The sequence below is a fragment of the Bufo gargarizans genome, chromosome 1, assembly GCF_014858855.1.
Source record: "Bufo gargarizans isolate SCDJY-AF-19 chromosome 1, ASM1485885v1, whole genome shotgun sequence".
NCBI lineage: Eukaryota > Metazoa > Chordata > Amphibia > Anura > Bufonidae > Bufo > Bufo gargarizans.
The window spans coordinates 530,350,293-530,372,296 of NC_058080.1; the positions used below are offsets into that span (position 1 = coordinate 530,350,293).

The window sequence follows — 22,004 nt, forward strand, 5'->3', positions numbered from 1 at the left end:
TCCACGTCTGTGTCACTGGACACATGGGTGGAAACAGCACCCTGAAATTGAAGTAAGGAACCCAACGGTATGTTCAGCATATATGACAGGACAAAATGGTGGAAGAGACAGGAGGCAATGACACTGCCTCAAACTACTTTTATTATTATAAACCAATGAAGGTAACATTTTTGTAAGCCACCATCTAAAAATCCATCAATTTGTGAGGCTGATTATTTTGACTGATACCTTGGTGCCCTATGCAGTACGATGATGTACCATACAGTCCACAAATAATACAATCACACAGTGCCTAAATATCAATACTGTAAGTCAACCAAATAACATTACCAGACTGTTGCCTAAATAACACTGTCCAATCAATAAAATAAACAAAGAAATTTCACAACATCATATGCAGCTGACTTTTCATATACTGTAGAACCAAGTATGGAATCGAGTGTACAAGCTCCTGAATCCCAGGAGATTAGGCCTAGTTGCATTACCTAAATTAGAGGTTAGGTATTGCCCAGATGCACACTTCTAAGGCCAGCACTGACCATTTCCTCCCTGACAATAAAATGTCAGGCTCTTCCCAGTCTAAATGGATGTCAAATACTTGCATTACATTGAAGTCATCACTAAAAGTGAAAAATCCAATTATTAAAATCCAATGGTTCTGCAGCCAGTACATAATGATGACCTATCCAAAGGATAGGTCATCAATATCTGATCGGTGGAGCTCTGACTCCCAGCACCCGTGCCGATCAGCTGTTTAAAGAGGAGGCAACACTCTTCAAGCACTGCTTCCTCTTCTGTATTACACTGCATGTTGTCTCGCTTGCAGTGGTGGCACAGTGTCATTATAAGTGGTCATCCCATTCAAGTGAATAAAACATGAACTTTTAATTATACTGCGCAGCCGAGACGTCCTAGACGACGCGCACAGTAATCTTGAAGTGGATGTAGCACTCGTATAAGCGCCGCCTCCTTTTCAAACAGCCGATCAGCAGAGGTGCCAGGAGTCAGACCCCTGCCAATCAGATACTGATGACTTATCCTGAGTATAGTCCCATAAAAGAAGATGGAGGCAGCATATCCGGTAAAAAATCCCTTTAATGGGAGCCGCTTAAGTGAACAAACGTGCAGTAGGTCGTGACGTTTCGGCTGGTTCACAGCCTTTATCAAACACCTTTATGATAAAGGCTGTGAACCAGCCGAAACGTCACGACCTACTGCACGTTTGTTCACTTAAGCGGCTCCCATTAAAGGGATTTTTTACCGGATATGCTGCCTCTATCTTCTTTTATGGGACTTGTTACTCAGGAGCCCTGATGAACCTTGGACTCCAGGTAGGCTGGTGCATTCCGGATGACCTCGAGATCTGGTGAGTGCGACTCTACAACTATTTTTTGTTATCCTGAGTATAGGTTATCAATATGTAATGGCTGCACAACCCCTTTAACACTACTCCTTTAACTGCTAATACAAAGTATTGCTTGCTTTGCCAATTTAGAAACTTGATTAGAATCCTGAATTTCAACCTACTTATGATTACTTTTACTTGGGAAATATACCATAACTATATATATATATATATATATATAGTTGTTTTGCATGTGGGAAGCTGTCCAAAAATAATATTGTAACTTCAGCCAAAAAAAACATACACATAGGCAGAAATAGATTCAGAATTTCTAAAATAGTCTCTAGAGGAAGCACTTTTCCAATGAATCTGTTGAAATAATGTTGAACCTTGAGTATAAGCAGGTATAAACATGCAGATCTAATAAGTTTACTACAGCACAATAGGTCTCAGGTCTGAGAAATCTACCGACAGACAACATAAAGACTGTATCAGCACTGTATCAGTGTATGAGGACTGTTAGGCCTCTTTCACACGAATTATACGGATTGTGTCTGGATCTGTTCAGGAAAAAACTGAAGGCTTTGCATGCAAGTTCAGTCAGTTTTGTCTGTGATTGCATTCAGTGTTTTCGTTTTTTCCGCGCAGGTGCAATCAGTTTTTGATGAGTTTTGCACGCGTGTAAAAAAAATTAAAGAATTACAATTGACACCTTCTAAAATTATTTTATAAACTAGATAGGCAATCACCATCCAGAGTCTCCCAGATATAGGCATTTATTTACATATAATATAAAATAAAGATTAAGAATGGTTCAAAATACTATTAAACAATAAAATAATAGGGGAAGGATCCGCTGTTAGCTGCTTCCTATCGCCCCATCTCCCTGTTGAACACAGATTATAAAATTCTTGCCAAATTGTTAGCCAACAGATTAAAAACTGTCATACATAAAGTTGTCCATGTAGACCAAACCGGGTTCATTCCCAAAAGAAATATACAGGACAATATAAGGCGGGCGCTCTTGAACATCCAGACGGGGGATGGGGGGGACTGCTCCATCCTGTCCCTTGATGCAGCTAAGGCCTTTGACAGGGTGGAGTGGCCCTTCCTTTGGAAAGTATTATCACGGGTGAGGATAGGCGAGTATTTCTCCAGATGGGTTCGCATTCTGTACCAAAACCCGGTATCGAGGGTCCGAATTAATGGTGAGTACTCTGCCCCCTTTCCCCTGACCCGAGGAACACGCCAGGGCTGCCCCCTTTCCCCTTTGCTCTTCTCGCTATTCCTGGAGCCAATTGCATGTAAAATTAGAACAGATGAGGAAATATCTGGCTTCGGGTGCGAGGGGGAAGCTGACAAAATCAGTCTATATGCGGACGATATGCTGCTCTTTTTGGGAAAGGGGTATATAAACTTGCCCAGGGTTATGGACAGTCTGGATGAGTTTGGATCACTATCTGGATACGACATAAATTGGGAAAAATCTAAATTTCTCCCATTGAGACGCCCGGTTCCACGGGGCCACAATTTTCGGGTTAGTATATTGACCCCAGCAGACTCCCTAATGTACCTGGGTATCCAGATAGGGACCAAACTGGAACACTATCTGAAACTGAACATACTCCCAATAATAGATAAAGTTAGGGAAAAAATTAGAACATGGCTAAAGCTCCCTCTGTCACAAATTAACCGAATAGCGCTTATTAAAATGACATTATTACCAATGTTACTGTATGTCTTTAATGCCAGTCCAATCACGATAGAAGACAAATTTTTCAATAAGTTGGAGACCCTCTTTAATGAATTGATTTGGGGCCGCAAACGAGTCAGAATTAAGATTCAGTATCTGTATAAAGAAGAGGGTGGAATGTCCATCCCTTTCTTAAAAGGATATTATTTAGCTGCCCAACTGAGATGGTGTGTGAGGAATCGGAGGAATAAATGCATCTGTCTTCTTTTTGGGGAGCATTGTAGACCATGGTCGGATCTTTTTCATATTCTTGAAACTGGTATTTTTAAGAAGAAAACAATAACAAATCCGTTTTGCAGAATGCTCGGGTATATCTGGCAACAAATTAGAGATATGGTGGGTGTATCTGAAGCAGTTCAGTACACCCCACTGTGGGGGAATGCACACTTACCACAAGTTATGCAACTAGGTCACGTTGAATATTGGGAAAAAAATGGGATATATTTAATTGCACAATTTTTTCATCAGGGACTGATTAAGCCCTTAAATGAAATATTACCAGACATTACATTAGGATTTACTGATAAATTTCGATATGAACAAGTACGTCACGCTATACAATACACGGAGAATAAGAATTATCTGAAGATAGTAAGGAATACTTTTTTAGATTTTTGTCTAGATACGACATTTAACACTTCCATATCACATATATACGCTAAGTTAAAATATGAACACACAAAATTGATCACATTTAGGGGCGAAGCTAAATGGGAAAGAGACCTACATAGAGGGGAACCTATTATTTGGAATACTGTGTATAGAAACATTAAAAGATCGACCGTCTCACCCGCTCATGCATGGATCCTTTTGAAAATTATACACCGTCTCTATTATACACCAGCATTACTGCATACCATTTATAAAGATAGGAAACAGAACTGCTATAAATGTAACAAAGACAGAGGAGATTATAAACATCTGTTGTGGGAATGCCCAGGGATAAATGAATATTGGATAAAAATATTTCGGAAATTGCAGGACCACTCCCCAATGAAATACCAGGCATGCATTGATTATGCCATTTTGGGTACACTCCCAAAGACAGATGAAAATAAAACAGAGCAGATACTGTGGTTTCGGGGCATTGCCCTAGCTAAAATAATAATTGTGAAACATTGGGGCACCATGAAGTACCCCAGTTTTCAGGAGTGGCTGGAGTGGATGAACAGAGTTAGGCAGTATGAATACACTCTAGCCCAAACAGCATGGAAAAAGGCAACCTGGCTGCGTATCTGGGGTAACTGGAAATAATGACAGTTTACGTGGGTACGGCGGCTTTGTGGAGGAGAAGAGGGGGTCACCGGCAATCGGAAATAATAACAATATTAAAGATGCAGATACGGCAACAGCGTGTAAAGAAAAAGGAAAGGAAAAGGGGGGGAATGGAGGGAGGGATAGGGGGGGTTTATAATTAAAATGGAAACTTAATACAGGTCTAGATGAAACTATTACTGTACTCTCACTTTATCGTTGTTATATTGAAATAGAAGATTGCTGTATATAATTTTTTTTTTTGGGAAAAAAAAAATAAAAAATAAAAAATAATAAAAAAAAAACATTTAAAAACCGACCCAAATTTTTTTTTAGACTTGTTCTGTTCAACATCCGCGGGGTCATGATCTGTATTGATTTCGGAGTAGTAACTCAGATCACAGTATTCCCAGAGACTGACCATTCAAAGTTATAGCATTGACTTCATATATCAAAGACACCATTCAATTTTTATCCAAGTTGTGATTGATCAACATAAAGGAAGATCTGTTCATTATAGTCACTTCATTATTTGTGTCCGGTTAAAATATTCCACTTTAAACAAGTTTCTGATATCTACTTTAAACAAGTAGATATCAGAAACCTTATGTTCATTTGATGTCCCTGTATGATTATATGTATATATAAAACCTTTTGTTAGTAATATTCAGAAAAGTTTTATCAAAGTATAAGTGTCCTGCAGAACTGATTTCTATAAACTTTCTATGTAGAAATGCTGGCACTGCTTGCATCAGGATCTGCAGAAAAGTTCGAAGAGTGAAAAAAGTCATATGCCGTATATAGTATATGAGAAGAAATCCACAGCACTCACGAAATGCTCATTCATTCTTCATTGTAGCATATCTAAAATAACAATACAGACAGATATGAAAGAGCTGCCCTACAGCCATTTGTAAGGGCCTTTACAAAGCCTAGGCACACGCGAAACGATCATCGCCCAGCTCTTTTCTATCTCTCCATTGTTGCTAATGTAAACATGCTGCAATAAGTAATGAATGGTGATTTGGTGAGTGCCACAGATTTCTTCTTCTACATAAACTTTCGACAATTTATATTTGACAACACGTTTGAATTTGAAATGGATTGAAAGTGTACATAATGCAATAAGTGCTAGACCCAACTTTACTTTGGACCCTGAAAGTGTTCTTTCTTAAAACAAAAAACGATCCTCTTGTTATACTTTCAACTTGAAGCTTTTTAGAAACCTAAAAGCCCCAAAACCAACTCCATCCAAATATTAACCATGTATTTTTTGTTAGCTCTAAATGCAGAAAAAGAAATTTACTTAAAAGGACACTGATAAATTACACTCACTGTATAATATTTTGATGGATAGTCCAGAATAAGTAAAAAAAAGGTCTGCTTTTCCCCTAGAAACAGTCCTGCTGCTATTAATGGCCCGTCTACTGTATTGCAGGTCATATTTACTAAAGTGAATGGGATGGATCTGCAATACTAGATACCAGCCACAGCAACCCCTATTTTCTCTTATCTTCAAAAAACAAATAAGAGAATGTGGCCTATCAAATCACTTGGGCTGAACTTCATTCCTCTTTAAACTCATAAATCAGCATTTTTGGAAATATAAGTTTAGATTTTGATACGGCTGCCTTTACTATGCATAAAGAATGAGTAAACATTCAATATTAATATCTATATATATGTCTAGTGTGAAGTCCCATCCATAAACAACAATATACTGTATTCTGATGCATTTTAAGCCAGGCTATTCTAACCATAGTAATACTGATACTGGTCTAAAATAATCAAACAAAAATGAAAAAATAAAAAAAAGCTAGCTTATCCATTACTGCATAACTATGACAGATTCATAAGGTATTTTATATTATAATAAGCACTGCTTATGCACTTTACATGACAGATGCCAAGGTGGAGAGTCAACAGCTATGCTGAGCATTGGCATTTCATGTTGACAGCGTTTTATGATCCTTATTTTAAAAAGCTCCTTCATAATCTTCACTTTTCAATAGAATACAAAAATAAGCATTTCTTTAAATAACTTAGTTGCTTCAAACAATAAAGTATGATAAGGCGTCTAACTAATAAAGGCAAGGTTTGGCAGTAGGCAATTAGGACTATAAATAGTTGCTGAATAGTCTCCTATACGAAGCAATACTATGATGTTACCATAGTTTCTGGTTTATTTATACCACATTCTCCATATGGTCATATGATGTGTTCTGTAAGACCATCATTCCCTCTTACGCATGGCTCTGAAGCCTTGCATATGTATTGGAGGCACTTAAATGGTATTCTTGATTTTGTTCCATAAAAGTTTAGCCACTGATTTGTCTCCTTGGTCTCTGAACTGAATTCGACAACCTGGTTTCCACATGTACGTGTCCTCATCACAAAGGCACTCTCAGTTTTCTTTGGCTCAAAGCGTGGCTACAGCAAGATACATCAAAGTATATTGCAGAAGTCAAGATAGTTCCTTGTAATGCCCCTCATTTAGAGTGATAACAACATGTACAACTCTGCCATCATTATTTTACTGACTGTGGTGGCATTATGGCCATCTTTGGTTGCACTTTTCCATCAGTGTCCAAAGTAGCGTCTTTGCTTTTCTTCCTAGGTGGCTTCTTAATCGGTGTCTTCTTTACTGTTGGTTCACCTGTGTCTTCCTTCCCAGCTGCAGGCTGCTCTTGGCTGCTATTAGAGTTTTTCTTTTCAAGCAGATTTCCTGCAGTGGTTACTGGCTCCGTAACTGGACTAATCATCTTTTGCAGATTGCTGGTAGTGGGCAGAATTGCTTTGCTGGATTTCTGGTTGATTGCTGCAGGAGATCGCTTGGCTTTCTGTGGAGGAGTAGGTTTCTCTTTTTGTGTTTTTAGGGGACCAATACCATTTTGATTGGTGCTGTTCTCAATTCTATTGAGACTTTGAGTTTTTTCTTTTAATTGGGCTGCTAGCAAGGAAGCTGCCTCTGAGGACAAATGAGGATGAAGTACCTCAGCCAGAGACTTGCTGTGATCTGGACTTTTTGGAGCATCTTTATTATCACTACTCTTTTTATCAATATGCAGGTTTCCTATTCTTTTTAGGGCATTTTGAACTGTCCCATTAATACTTTCTATGTGATCGTGACTTTTGTTTCTGTGCTTTAACTTGGATGGAGACAGAGATTCATCAGGTTTGCTCTCTGTTATGCTCACATCCTTCAAGTGCTTGTGCCCCTTGTCCTTATTCCTCATCATGACTTTGTCTTCATTTTTGCCTTGACCAGCAGGGCAAGTATCACTGGGGGTTCTCTTTCTATGATGATCTCTAATGCTTGCATTTAGTTCTGATTGGTCAATACTAGTAGAAGTCTTATCTAGAGATTTATTAAATGCTGGTAACGAATTAGACTGGTTTGAATTAAACTTGCCATGAATCCAAGAAACCTTAGGTTTTGTAGAAGGATCAGGTGGAGGTGGTTTTGTTCTTTCAGGAGATGGAGGTTTTGCGCCTATTGTAGCACACCTACTATCCATGGCAGTGTCATCTTCATCTTTAGACTGTTTAGATAACCGTGCAACTTTAGCATACAATGCACCACCAGTCGATCCTGAACCACAAGATGATCTTTCACTGTCAGATGATTTCAATAATGGAGTTTCACTGTTATCAACCTGGGATGATTTAGGAGATCCAGAATCCTTTAAGTATGTATATTCCCCAGCTTCCTGCTCATTAAGTGGCGGTGTCACTTTTTCTAGAACACTGACATTTCCCTTTTCCTTGCAGTCTGTCATTGATTCTAAAAAATAAAACAGCATGAGAATGAACACATTTGTATCAATTAGATGTGCAAAGATAATATGACAGTCCTAATATGAGGAGAAAGAAAGGTACAACTTTACTACACTACGTGTATGTTGTTCACATGTAATGTGTGGGTAGTAATAATGTAAGATGTCTAGGAGCAGTTAAAACAGTAGGTATAGAGTATCTCTAGAGTTCTATGGACCACTGATTTTAGGTGAACCACTGACTGACAGGGCTTTTCTCCATAAGGGTCACCTACACAGACTTTGCACTAAAACTGTGGCAGCTGGGAAGAGCACCCATGAAACCATGGTTTTATGCAAGCTGTTTTAACTTTTCAAAGACATCTTATAGTTGCTTGTACTTAACGTGCCACTGTCTCATGATTTAATTCCACATGTGAATAAATTTTGATATACAGCAGAATTTCCTTTTTCACTTACCCTCATGAGGCACACAGTATACAGGTCCATCATCAGTGGTATCAAAGGATGAAAATGAACCACGGGATGACCATGAAGGAGACGGCTGTTCAACAACAGATGGTGGTTCAATGAAGCTGCAGTTAAATGCATTCTCCATGTCATGATGAGCCACTGAAATGAAGAAAAATGCAATTTGATTAGGTTTCTGGGAAAATCTAGTTTAAACTAATAATAATAGTAATGAAGAATACAATACAATTGATTCGCATGACACATTAAATATGGATTTATATTGGCATTGACATGGAAATGATACTACATACCAGCAATTTCTATAATAAAAAGAAACTATACATTCTAGGATATTAATCAAAGCCTACTCTAATACAGTTGTTGTGTGCTCTGGAGTAGTTGGACTTCAACTAGTCTTTCAGTTTTTGGCTAAATGGAAAACTTTAGGTCTTTTTCTCGATATACAGTGATGCTTGAAAGTCTGTGCAATTTTTTAGGATTTTCCATGCTTCTGCATAAATCTTACAGTAAATTTACAGATTTCAGATTTTCACACATGTTCTAAAAGTATATAAAGATAAATAAAGCAAACAAATTAGTCAAAAATATTAGACTTTGTCATTTACTTATTGAGGGAAATGATCCAATATCACATCTGTGAGTGGCAAAAGCATGTGAACTTTTAGGACTGGCAGATCATTTGAAGGTTAAATTAGAGTCAAGTATTTTCACCTGGGATCTAATAAAGTCGGATCTTCACAATTCATGTTTGTTGATGTGTATCATGGCACGAACAAAGATTTTGGAGGGCCTCAGAAGAAGAGTTGTTGATGCTCATCAGTCTGGAAAAGGTTCCAAAACCATCTCTGAAGAGTTTGCATATATATCAATCCACAGACAGACTGTGTACAAATGGAGGAAATTGAAAACCAGTATTACCTTCCTTAGGAGAGGCTGTAAGAGCAAGGCATATAAAAGTCAATGAGGTCACAAAGAAACCTCTAGGTAACTTTTTGGAAGTTCAGTGTTTTTGTGTCTCCCTGAAAAAACATCCTTTTGAATGACAATTGGATGTTTATTATACTGTATTCTGGTCAATATTTCCCAGGTGTCCCCCATCTGTTGTTCTGTCAGGTGTCTGTTGGTTCTAAAGGAAATGTCAGAGCATTTGTATGTTATGTCATATAGCAGGACAACAACCCTAAGCAGAAAGGTAATTCTACCAAACAATGGTTAAAGAAGAATACATTTTAAGTTTTGGAATGGCCAAGTGAAAGTCCTGACCTTAGTCCAATAGAAATGTTGTAAAAGAGCCTTAATTGAGCAGTTCATGGGAGGAAACCCACCAACATAACAAAGTTGAAGCTGTTTTGTATGGCGGAATGGGCTAAAATTCCTCCAAGCCAATGTGAGGGACTAATCAACATTAACTTGAAATATTTACCATATTTCCACTTTATACGATGCACCATTTTCCCCCAAAACTTGGGGGAAAACGGCGCTACGTCTTATAAAGCGACCTTACCAAAATGATACTTATTCATTTTTCACATTTTTGTAAGATCCAAACCACGCAAACGGGTTGTCTTAATTGCATTTTATTTAACACATAATCAATAAAGGCTGTTACATTTTTTGGAAGCTGGACTTTTTTCGCTTTTTGGTATTTATCCTGTGATCTGTTTCTAGCACAGTCCGTGCCTCCCTTCGAGGTGAGCGCAGAAATCTCTTTTTGTATTTAGTCTTATAAAGCGAATACTAGTGAGCACTTGCATTATGGAAGTGCTCCTAGTATGCAGGAGTCAAGGGAAGTGAGGCGTTGCTAACACTTGCTGTACTCCCTGACCTTCCCCGGGTGCTGTGCTGCACTGTCCTAACCTGCACTCCCTGGTGTATGGTAGCCATCTTGGCACCTAACAGGTAGGATTCAATGTAGGAATGTGGAACCTGCACTCCCTGAAGTGTATGGTAGCTGTTATGGCACCTAACAGGTAGAATTTAGCGTCGGAACCCGTCTAACAGAGATCGCCTTGACGCTTGGCAGACGGGCTCGGATAGTTTTGTACAAAACGATTTGCCAAGTATCTCGCACTTATAGTGTAGCACTTGTTATTATTATGCAATTTTGTACTCTACATTGCAGTCAAATGTCGCATTGCATGTTTTTTGTCTCTCTTCATAACTTTGGCAGAATGACCCCCAGCTATGGGGCCTTTATTAAGACTTTCAACTAAAACACCGGTCTTAATTAATGTGTCCGTATGACCTGATGCTGCACACAGTCAGGTCACAGTGCAGGGTGGGCCCAGAGAAGATCAGGGAGCATGACTGCAGGAAAGACCACCGGACCTTGAGAGTAGAAGTGGAGCAGGAGAGATAAGTGAATTTGTTTTATTTATGATGGGCATCTAATCTGAGGTCTGACATGGGTGGGGCTGATGTGAGCTCTGATGAGGGGTCTGATCTAATATGAAGGTCTGATCTGAAGTCTGATATGGGGCACTGATCTGAGATATGACATGGACTGATCTGAGGCCTGTCATGGGGGTCTGGTCTGATCTGAGGTTTGATATGGGGTTCTGATCTGAAGTCTGATTAAGATTGAGGGTCTAGTTTGTGGGTCTGATGAAGATTGAGGATCTGATTAAAAAATATATTTTTCTTATTTTCCTCCTCTAAAACCTAGGTGCGAAAAATACTGTAGCTGCAGTTATTGCTGTGCAAGGGGGTCAGACTAGATACTGAAAGCAAAGGTTCAGATACTTTTGACACTCAAAGACATGTAATATTGGAACATTTTCCTGAATAAATAAATGACCAAGTCTAATATGTTGACTCATTTGTTTGATTTGGTTATCTTTATCTATTTTTATCATTTTAGGTAAAATGTATGCAGTAATATGGAAGGTTCTGAGGGGTTCACAAACGTTCAAGCACCACTCTTTAACTTTCTAAATTGACCACCAGGAAATAAAGCCTACGTCTACTGTTGACCCACATGGATGAGATAAGCACACTGTTTCATACCATTGATAACTAAGAAACAGACACAGAACGAGATCAGGAAACTGCATCAGGAAACCTGTGTGGCTGTACCCTAACATGTATGAGATGAGTACACTAGCTTTAGGATAGGTCATCAATATCAGATCTTTGAGGGTCAGACTCGTAGAAGCACCGCACCGCTTTCAAACAGTTGACAGATCTGATATTGATAGCCTATCCTAATTGTAGGCCATCAATATTGTGATCTCAGACTATCTCTATAAATGCCTTGATGCTATTTGCTAAGCACCATTAGGAAAAGAATGCTGCTCAGACCAATGTTGTCCAGACATCAAGTGCTAAATATGCACCACTTCACATGTGCTTTCCATTTTAACAATGGACTGCATGCGGACTCATACAATTTAATGGGGCTATTCACACATCCATTTTTTAGCAGATCTATGTCTCCTATCCAAGAAACTTACGTGCCCTATCCTGGTCCATAACTGCAAACCAGACTCACTCGCTAAACTCTATGGGATATTTTTTATAATGTTCTTTATTCAAATGAGAAAAACAGATCACAAACAGACATTAAAAATGGACACACATCCCACACAGGCATTTTTACATGATCGATTTCTGCAGATACAAATCGGATATATTTGTGTGGATAAGGCCCTACAGGTGTACAGGAGCTAGGTGAAATAACCCAGGTTCTTATGTAGAATAATATCAGGTACAGCAGTGCTTTTTTTTAGGAAGACACCAAACTTGCAACAATGCAAAGGACTTTAATTTCATCTGGCTCTAAAATGAAGAATGCAGTATCTAGGAGACTTGTACTTCGTCTTCAGCATTAACTTTCTATGTTTGTGTTCTGATGATTAACCTTTCTAATGGATGCAAGGAGTCTTCCAACATAACACTCCCAGCGCTCGAAAGAGAATTCTGTTTAATATCTGTATAACTTATAGGCCAAGGTAAGGTAATCAAAGCACTGACCCCACAAAGAAGGGATTTCACTTTAGCACAGTAAGCGGAATAATAAAAACACCCAGACACTGTAATGATACCACAATAATGAGCGTGTCTGGGTCTGCCCTTTGCATGGCTTAATCCACACTAAACTGTGCAGCATGGCGTGCTACGCTACTTAAATAGTGCAAAATCAGTGTTTTTAAATGTAGAAATGTTTAGCAGAGACGAGACTGCCCACCCTCAGCCAGTTCTTGCAGTTTCAATCTTGATAAAATGCCAGAAGAGTAGTAAAATAATCTTGAGCACCTGCAGCTAAGAAATGAGTTCTGCAGCAGTGTGTTCACAGGAAACCGCAAGCTGCAAGCTGCCCCAGACAAAGGCAGTCTGCACACAGTATTAAGAAGCAAGCAGTATTTCCATGTTGGGGCACTCGGCTTGCCTGTCGTAGTTGAATCAGATGTTGAGTTCACATGAAGCCAAAGAGCAATATAAAATAAATGCAAACATGTTACGATGGTAAAAAAGTTCCCGTAATGTAATGTCACTGTTGAACTCTATGTTATGCTACAGAAGGAGGCTGGCTGGTTGATAATAAAAAAAGCACTTTTCTTGCACAATCGCTCCTTAAAACAGTCTACCAAAAGAAGGAGCATTATTTCTAGCAACAGCAGTCAATGTATATATACAATGTATATATATATATATATATATATATATGTATACGTCCTATCTGCACATACCCCATGCAGCTAGCAGGTGTATAAACGTCATGGAAGTTATTTAATCCAAGCGCTGCAAAACGCTTGGATTAAAGCTTCTTCCCCTGCACTGCACCTGTTAAGGACAGCATACAATCCAGTAATGCCGGCAAGGGAACAATCAGAGTGGTCGCTTGCCAGAGATCGATTCGATTGGTTAGTCTGTGCAGACCAACCAATCGGATTGCGGCAGTGTAAAAGTGCATTCTGCAGATGAGAGACGGAAATCAGGTAGTGTGTGCCCCAATCTGTGCCCCTGCATCGATCTGTGCGCCCCCCATGTGCCCTGCCTCCAAGCTTTTTGCCAGCCATGCGCTCTCCCTGCTGACATCTGTGTCCGCCTGCCCCCATCCATATCGTCAGCCCCCATGAGTGTATCCTGCCCCCATCTGTGTCCCCATTCCTCACCTGTGTCCCCTTGTGAGGTCCCCCTGCTGTTTGTGATGGCGGTGGCTCTGTTCCTGAGCTGCCGCCATGAGCAGCAAGTGTCAGTGGCATCCATGTCGGAGGGGACTCACTCTCTCAACCATCGGGCTGCCGCGCTGCGATGGCAGCAGTCCGATGGTAGCCATGGCGGTGTTGCCATTTATCAGAGCATTGCAAAGTATAATACAGCCATCAGCCCCACTGGATATTCAAGATAAAAAAAGTGTGAAAAAAACAGTAAAAAAATAAATAAATATGTAAATAAAAAATAAAATAAATTGCCTTTTCCTATATCACCTCATTTAAAAGAGATTAAAAAATGAAAGAATTAAATAAACTACACATATTAAGTATCACTGCGTCTGTAACGACCGGCTCTATAAAAATATCACATTATCCACCCTGTACGATAAACACCATAACATTTTTTTAAATAAAAACAGTGCCAAAAAGGCAATTTTTTGTCCCCTTACATCACAAAAATTGCAACAAATAGCAAAATCAAAAAGGCATATGCCCCCAAAATAGTACTAATCAAACCGTCACCTCATCCTGCAAAAAATGAGACCCTACCTAAGACAATCACATCACAAAAATTGCAACAAATAGCAAAATCAAAAAGGCATATGCCCCCAAAATAGTACTAATCAAACCGTCACCTCATCCTGCAAAAAATGAGACCCTACCTAAGACAATCAGTCAAAAAATAAAAAAGCTATGGCTCTCAGACTATGGAGACACTAAAACATCATTTTTTTGGTTTCAAAAATGCTATTATTGTGTAAAACTTAAATAAGAAAAAGTATACATATTAGGTATTGCCACGCCCATAACGATCTGCTCTATAAAAATGTCACATGACCTAACCCCTCAGGTGAACGCTGTAAAAATAAATAAATAAAAACTGTTCCAAAACAACCAATTTTTGGTCACCTTGCCCCATAAAGTGTAATAATGAATGATCAAAAAAATCATATGTACCCAAAAATTGTACCAATAAAAACCATCAACTCTTCCTGCAAAAAACAAGCAGCTGCACAAGACGATCAGCAGAAAAATAAAAAAATATGGCGTTCAGAAAATGGCGACACAAAAACATATTTTTTTTTCCAAAAATGCTTTATTATGTAAAACTGAAACAAACAAAGTAGACATATTTGATATCACTGCGTCCGTAACAACCTGCTCTATAAAAATAGCACATGTGTCAGATGAATCTGGTAAAAAACAAAAAATAAAAACGGTGCCAAAACAGCTATTTTTTGGTTACCCTGCCTCAGAAAAAAACGTAATGTAGAGCAATTAAAAATCATATGTACCCCAAAATAGTACCAATAAAACTGACACCTTATCACCTAGTTTCTAAAATGGGGTAACTTTTTGGGAGTTTCTACTGTAAGGGTACATCAGGGAGGCTTCAAATGGGACATGGCATCTAAAAACCAGTCCAGCAAAATCTGCCTTCCAAAAACCATACGGCGCTCCTTTTCTTCTGTGTCCTGCCGTGTGCCCTTATATCAGTTTATGACCACATGTGGGGTGTTTCTGTAAACTGCAGAATCAGGGTAATACATATTGAGTTTTGTTTGGCTGTTAACCCTCGATGTGTTAAAGAAGAAAATGGATTAAAATGGAAAATCTGCCAAAAAAGTGAAATTTTAAAATTTCATCTCCATTTTCCTTTAATTCTTGTGGGACACCAAAAGGGATAACAAAGTTTGTAAAATCAGTTTTCAGTAACTTAAGGTGTGTATTTTCTGCAATCGGGTCATTAATGGGGGGTTTCCACTATGTAAGCCCCACAAAGTGACTTCAGACCTGAACTGGTCCTTGAAAAGGGGGTTTGGAAATTTACTTAAAAATTTTAAGAATTGCTTCTAAAATTCTAAGCCTTCTAACATCCTAAAAAATTAAAATGACATTTACAAAATGATGCCAACATAAAGTAGACATATGGGGAATGTTAAAGTATAACTGTCATATATATTTTTTTCCATATTTTGATAAAAGTGATTAGTATCACCTTAGTGGCCATCTTTAAATTTTATATTAATTCTTCCTAAACCCTTAAAATCATTCAATTTTGTCCCCCATAGCGCCTATTCTCACCTTACCCTAAAACGGCATTGCTAGGAGAGGTCCGTCTATCTGTTGGCTGCGCTGGAGGACGGGAGACGCATGAGCAGGCTGCCCTGCTACGTGAGTGCTCACATCCATTCCCGGAAGTGAGAGCGCTGTACAGCCAAGTCCCGCCCGAGATCCGATAGTATATTCTAACCCCCAGGTGTTCCCATGGTGACGGGGACGCTTGCCTGGGGGTAAGAATATACTATCGGATCTGAGTTTTCACGATCGTGAAAACTCAAATCTGATGGTATATTCTAACCTAGAGGCGTTCCCATGGTGATGGGGATGCACCTCTGACAGGGAGCTGCCATCCGTGGCACCCGAGGGGTTAATTGCGCGAAGGCAGCTCCCTGTCAGAGGTCTTCTACAATGTTTACATTGGTGGGCAGTGGGCCCCCCTCCTCCCCAGTAAAGGGACACTGACAGGCCGTTAGAGCATATATAAAGTGACATATATTCTTCTATTGGTCTTAATATGCCTAATTAAACTATACCATTATCACCCCTCACTGCCTTTCCTTTACTTATAAAAAGTGTTTTTATCAATATGCACATTACCTTACTTTGTGCCCAAGACGCTGTCTCCTAGTGCCACCCAGCTCATTGGTATTCACTGCACTGGGCGGCTTTTTTTTCTCCCCACTCAGTGAAATCCCAGTACTATCTTCCACTGGAGCTGGAGGGTGCCGGGGACCTTATCCAGCGCAGGCACGGAGCAAAGAGATGAGGCTGATGCCAGGAAGATAGTTTAGGGGGCGGGATTTCACTGCGTCGGGAGAAAAAAAAAGCCACCCAGTACAGTGAATACTAGTGACCTGGGCGGCACTAGGAGACAGCCCCTTGGGCACAAAGTAAGGTAATGTGCATATTGATAAAAACACTTTTTATAAGTAAAGGAAAGGCAGCGAGGGGTGACAATGGTATAGTTTAATTAAGCATATTAAGACCAATAGAAGAATATATGATTGGTTGAGGTGCAGAAGCTCGTTCATCAGAGGAGCTGAATGCATTGTAGGTAGTGAGGGCAGACGGGATTAGCCTCAGGGTGAGGGCATCGGCGGCCATCTTAACAAGAGAGTGAGATTGTAGTTTTGTGCAGACTGGTTGCTAAGGGCTGAATCTTATTAAATATGGGGTAAGTAAGTCTAATAGTTATTGATTCGGGAATATCCTGTTATTAGTAACTACATATCTGAAAACTGAATTTTTTGTCTAAATGTGACAGTTATCCTTTAAGTAATAATATATTTATTAGGTATCACTTTCTGTTTTAAAAGCAGTGAAATTGGTAAATTTGGGATTTTTTCATAAATAAAGGTGAAATATATTGTCTCAAATTTATGACCAACATGAAGTACAATGTGTCACGAGAAAACAATCTCAGAATGGTTTGGATAAGTAAAAGTGTTCCAAAGTTAATAGCACATAAAGTGACACATGTGGTCACGAAGGTGAAAAATGGTTTAGTCTTGAAAGGGTTAACATTCACTTGCAGCTTTCCATGACTTCTAACTACGCACAGCCAGAACATTATCACATTAATAGAAATGTACTTCCTCTTTGAAGTTATGAGCCAACAATTCAATTTTAATTTCTTAGGTCTTAGGTCATAGCCAAAAATGTAAGTTATCCAGACAAGAATTGTCAAGTGTAAAGTATAATATAACATCAGAGAAAGCACATCTGAAGATAGTGTCTGGCTTAAGATTACATACACTTTATTGTCATATCAGTGGAGAAATAGGAACATGGACTTTTCACAATTCTGCTATACATCCCTAGGGTAAAATGAACAGTACATGATTCTAAGGGTACTTTCCCACTTGCGTTGTTGGATTCCAGCAGGCAGTATCATCGCCGGAACTGCCTGCTGGATCCAGCAATCTGTATGCAAACAGATACCATTTGTAGACGGTTCCGGATGCAGATCCGTCTCACAAATGCATTGCAATACTGTCTTGTTATCCAGAAAAACGGATCTGGTATTTATCTTTTTCACATTTTAAAGGTCTGCGCATGCGCAGACCACAAATCGAGTTCCATTTTTCCGGAGCACGTGTTCCGGAATTTTGGACGGATAAAATACCGTGCAGTGACTGAACTGAAGACATCCTGATGCATCCTGAACAGATTGCTCTCCATTCAGAATGCATTAGGATAAAACTGTTCAGTTTGTTTCCGGTATTGAGCCCCTAGGACGGAACTCATTACCGGAAATGTTTAACACCCTAAGTGATGCTGGTGTCAAAAAGTTATCCTATTTGTTATGTCAGAAATAGTTGGGCTTAGGCTACTTTCACACTGGCGTTTTGGCTTTCCGTTTCTGAGATCCGTTCAGGGCTCTCACAAGCGGTCCAAAACGGATCAGTTTTGCCGTAATGCATTCAGAATGGAAAGGGATCCGCTCAGAATGCATCAGTTTGCCTCCGATCAGTCTCCATTCCGCTCTGGAGGCAGGACACCAAAACCCAGCCTGCAGCATTTGATATCCGTCTGACGAAACTGAGCCAAATGGATCCGTCCTGACACACAATGTAAGTCAATGGGGACGGATCTGTTTTCTGTGACACAATCTGGCACAATAGAAAACGGATCCGTCCTCCATGTACTTTCAATGGTGTTCAATGGTGTTCTTCGCTATGTTACAGATAATACAAACGGATCAGTTCTGAACAGATGCAGACGGCTGTAATATCTGAACGGATCCATCTGTGCAGATCCATGACGGATCCGAACCAAATGCAAGTGTGAAAGTAGCCTTAAAAAAATATCTATTTTTTTATTACTTTTAGGCCTCATGCACACGGCCGTTGTTTGGGTCTGCTTCAATGTCCTATTCTTGTCCGCAGAATAGGCAGTTATATAATGGCTTCCGTTTTTTGCGAATCCGGGGTTTGCGGACTGCAAAAAATGGCACGGTCGTGTGCATGTAGCCTTAGGCTATGTGCACATTACTGCTAGGATTCCAGTTCTGTTCCAGTATAGAAGCAGCATACTGGAACCGCCGGATCCACAATATGTCGGACACGTCCATTTACTATCATTGGGTCAGTCGGGTGTCCAGTGTGAATGGCAGCATTTCGCCGGACAAAATACTGCTGCATGCAGCAGTATATTGTCCGATCTTTTTGTCAGACTGTGGACAGAGGCTCCTGAAGGACTTCCGCCACAGAGGTAAACCTAGCCTAAACTAAATTCACAAAGCCTCCAGTAGTTGAGGCTATGTGATATACAGGTCCTTCTAAAAAAATTAGCATATTGTGATAAAGTTCATTATTTTCTGTAATGTACTGATAAACATTAGACTTTCATATATTTTAGATTCATTACACACCAACTGAAGTAGTTCAAGCCTTTTATTGTTTTAATATTGATGATTTTGGCATACAGCTCATGAAAACCCAAATTTCCTATCTCAAAAAATTAGCATATTTCATCCGACCAATAAAAGAAAAGTGTTTTTAATACAAAAAAAGTCAACCTTCAAATAATTATGTTCAGTTCTGCACTCAATACTTGGTCGGGAATCCTTTTGCAGAAATGACTGCTTCAATGCGGCGTGGCATGGAGGCAATCAGCCTGTGGCACTGCTGAGGTGTTATGGAGGCCCAGGATGCTTCGATAGCGGCCTTAAGCTCATCCAGAGTGTTGGGTCTTGCGTCTCTCAACTTTCTCTTCCCAATATCCCACAGATTCTCTATGGGGTTCAGGTCAGGAGAGTTGGCAGGCCAATTGAGCACAGTAATACCATGGTCAGTAAACCATTTACCAGTGGTTTTGGCACTGTGAGCAGGTGCCAGGTCGTGCTGAAAAATGAAATCTTCATCTCCATAAAGCTTTTCAGCAGATGGAAGCATGAAGTGCTCCAAAATCTCCTGATAGCTAGCTGCATTGACCCTGCCCTTGATAAAACACAGTGGACCAACACCAGCAGCTGACATGGCACCCCAGACCATCACTGACTGTGGGTACTTGACACTGGACTTCAGGCATTTTGGCATTTCCCTCTCCCCAGTCTTCCTCCAGACTCTGGCACCTTGATTTCCGAATGACATGCAAAATTTGCTTTCATCCGAAAAAAGTACTTTGGACCACTGAGCAACAGTCCAGTGCTGCTTCTCTGTAGCCCAGGTCAGGCGCTTCTGCCGCTGTTTCTGGTTCAAAAGTGGCTTGACCTGGGGAATGCGGCACCTGTAGCCCATTTCCTGCACACGCCTGTACACGGTGGCTCTGGATGTTTCTACTCCAGACTCAGTCCACTGCTTCCGCAGGTCCCCCAAGGTCTGGAATCGGTCCTTCTCCACAATCTTCCTCAGGGTCCGGTCACCTCTTCTCGTTGTGCAGCGTTTTCTGCCACACTTTTTCCTTCCCACAGACTTCCCACTGAGGTGCCTTGATACAGCACTCTGGGAACAGCCTATTCGTTCAGAAATTTCTTTCTGTGTCTTACCCTCTTGCTTGAGGGTGTCAATGATGGCCTTCTGGACAGCAGTCAGGTCGACAGTCTTACCCATGATTGCGGTTTTGAGTAATGAACCATGCTGGGAGTTTTTAAAAGCCTCAGGAATCTTTTGCAGGTGTTTAGAGTTAATTAGTTGATTCAGATGATTAGGTTAATAGCTCGTTTAGAGAACCCTTTCATGATATGCTAATTTTTTTAGATAGGAATTTTGGGTTTTCATGAGCTGTATGCCAAAATCATCAATATTAAAACAATAAAAGGCTTGAACTACTTCAGTTGGTGTGTAATGAATCTAAAATATATGAAAGTCTAATGTTTATCAGTACATTACAGAAAATAATGAACTTTATCACAATATGCTAATTTTTTTAGAAGGACCTGTAGTAGCTGATAAAGGAAATTCAAATAACCAATTCTGTCAATATTGCTACACGGAGGACATGAGCCAACAACCTCTAGAAGCACATTTATTTTATGGGTGACGCCTTCCCAGGACTTATACCCATTCCCAAACGTATAGTTTAGGTTATGTAACACCAATTTTAAAAACAGGGAGAGCAATTTAGCTGCACAGGCTTAAAGCATACCTGTCATTTCAGGTGACTTTTCAGAATAAGCTGTTGCGTCTATAGATGAGGAATAACACTACTTCTGGCCATTATATCACTTGTATATAGCATTTTTTACCAGCGTCTCTCTCTGAAGGCTCCATCTTTAACTGTTAGTTTTCCCAGCTCTATAGTGGGTAGAGACTGTATGATGTCTCCCATACATGGCACACTAAGAGAAAAGGAGATCTTGCTTCCTTATATCTATCACAAATCTACTCAGAAGCAGCAGTATGGAGAACATTAAAGGGGTTTCCCGAGACTTTTTAACTGATGACCTTTTTTCACACTAGCGTTTTTGCTGGATCCGGCAGGCTTTAGCAAAAAAGCTTCTGTTATTGATAATACAACCATCTGCATCTGAACGGATCCAGTTGTATTATCTTTAACATAGCCAAGACGGATAAGTCATGACCCACAATGCAAGTTAATGGGGGATGGATTCGTTTTCTATTGTGTCATTGATGGTAGGTATGTGTCACCGAGGTTCCTGGCCTCGGTAAAGTAAGAGCCGGCATTTTTATGTGTCAGCAGCAGCTAATGCTGATTGACACTTTTGCAATTTAATATATGGCTGTAAATAGCTGATCCGGGAAGGCTATTATTTGGAGTAGTCAAAGTGCTGGGTGGGTGACTACTCCCCACGTTCCAGGCCGGCTTTTGACAGCACTTGGCTATCCTTAAAAAGGCAGCTGTGCTCAGCAGCAGAGAACGCCCTGTGTGTTGTGATCTGAGCCCTGTGCTGGGCTGAAAAGCTGAGACCCATGTGTTGGGAAGGCAGGCCACCTAAAGCCTGCATTTAAACTGCTGGAGGCAGAACCGCCGACAAGGTGACGTTTTTTGTTATGCATAAACTTTCTACTTGGTGTGAACAAACACCGACCCTGCAAAAAACACGTACATTTGAATTACGAACTTGTACTTTGCCTCTGTACTGCACCCGCTTATCCCAACTACCAGAGTGAATCCCCACAGTCCCCATTGACTTGCAGTGTGGGTCATGACCGATCCGTCTTGCTCCACATCCCAGGATGGAAAGCAAACCACAGCATGCTGATCTCCGGTATGAGAAC

General features: G+C 40.1%; 1 protein-coding gene across 1 annotated transcript in view; it reads right to left on the reverse strand.

Moving 5' to 3' along the window:
• Positions 1 to 4,577: 4,577 nt before the first annotated feature.
• The window catches only part of SCARF2 (scavenger receptor class F member 2), a 220,973-nt gene continuing 203,546 nt past the window's right edge, over positions 4,578 to 22,004 (reverse strand). The window contains exons 10-11 of the mRNA XM_044289047.1: positions 8,588 to 8,740; positions 4,578 to 8,136 (exon numbers count right to left, since the gene is read on the reverse strand). Of these exons, the coding sequence (XP_044144982.1) occupies positions 6,881 to 8,136; positions 8,588 to 8,740 (1,409 nt within the window). The 3' untranslated portion in view covers positions 4,578 to 6,880. The remainder of the gene's footprint in view (positions 8,137 to 8,587; positions 8,741 to 22,004) is intronic.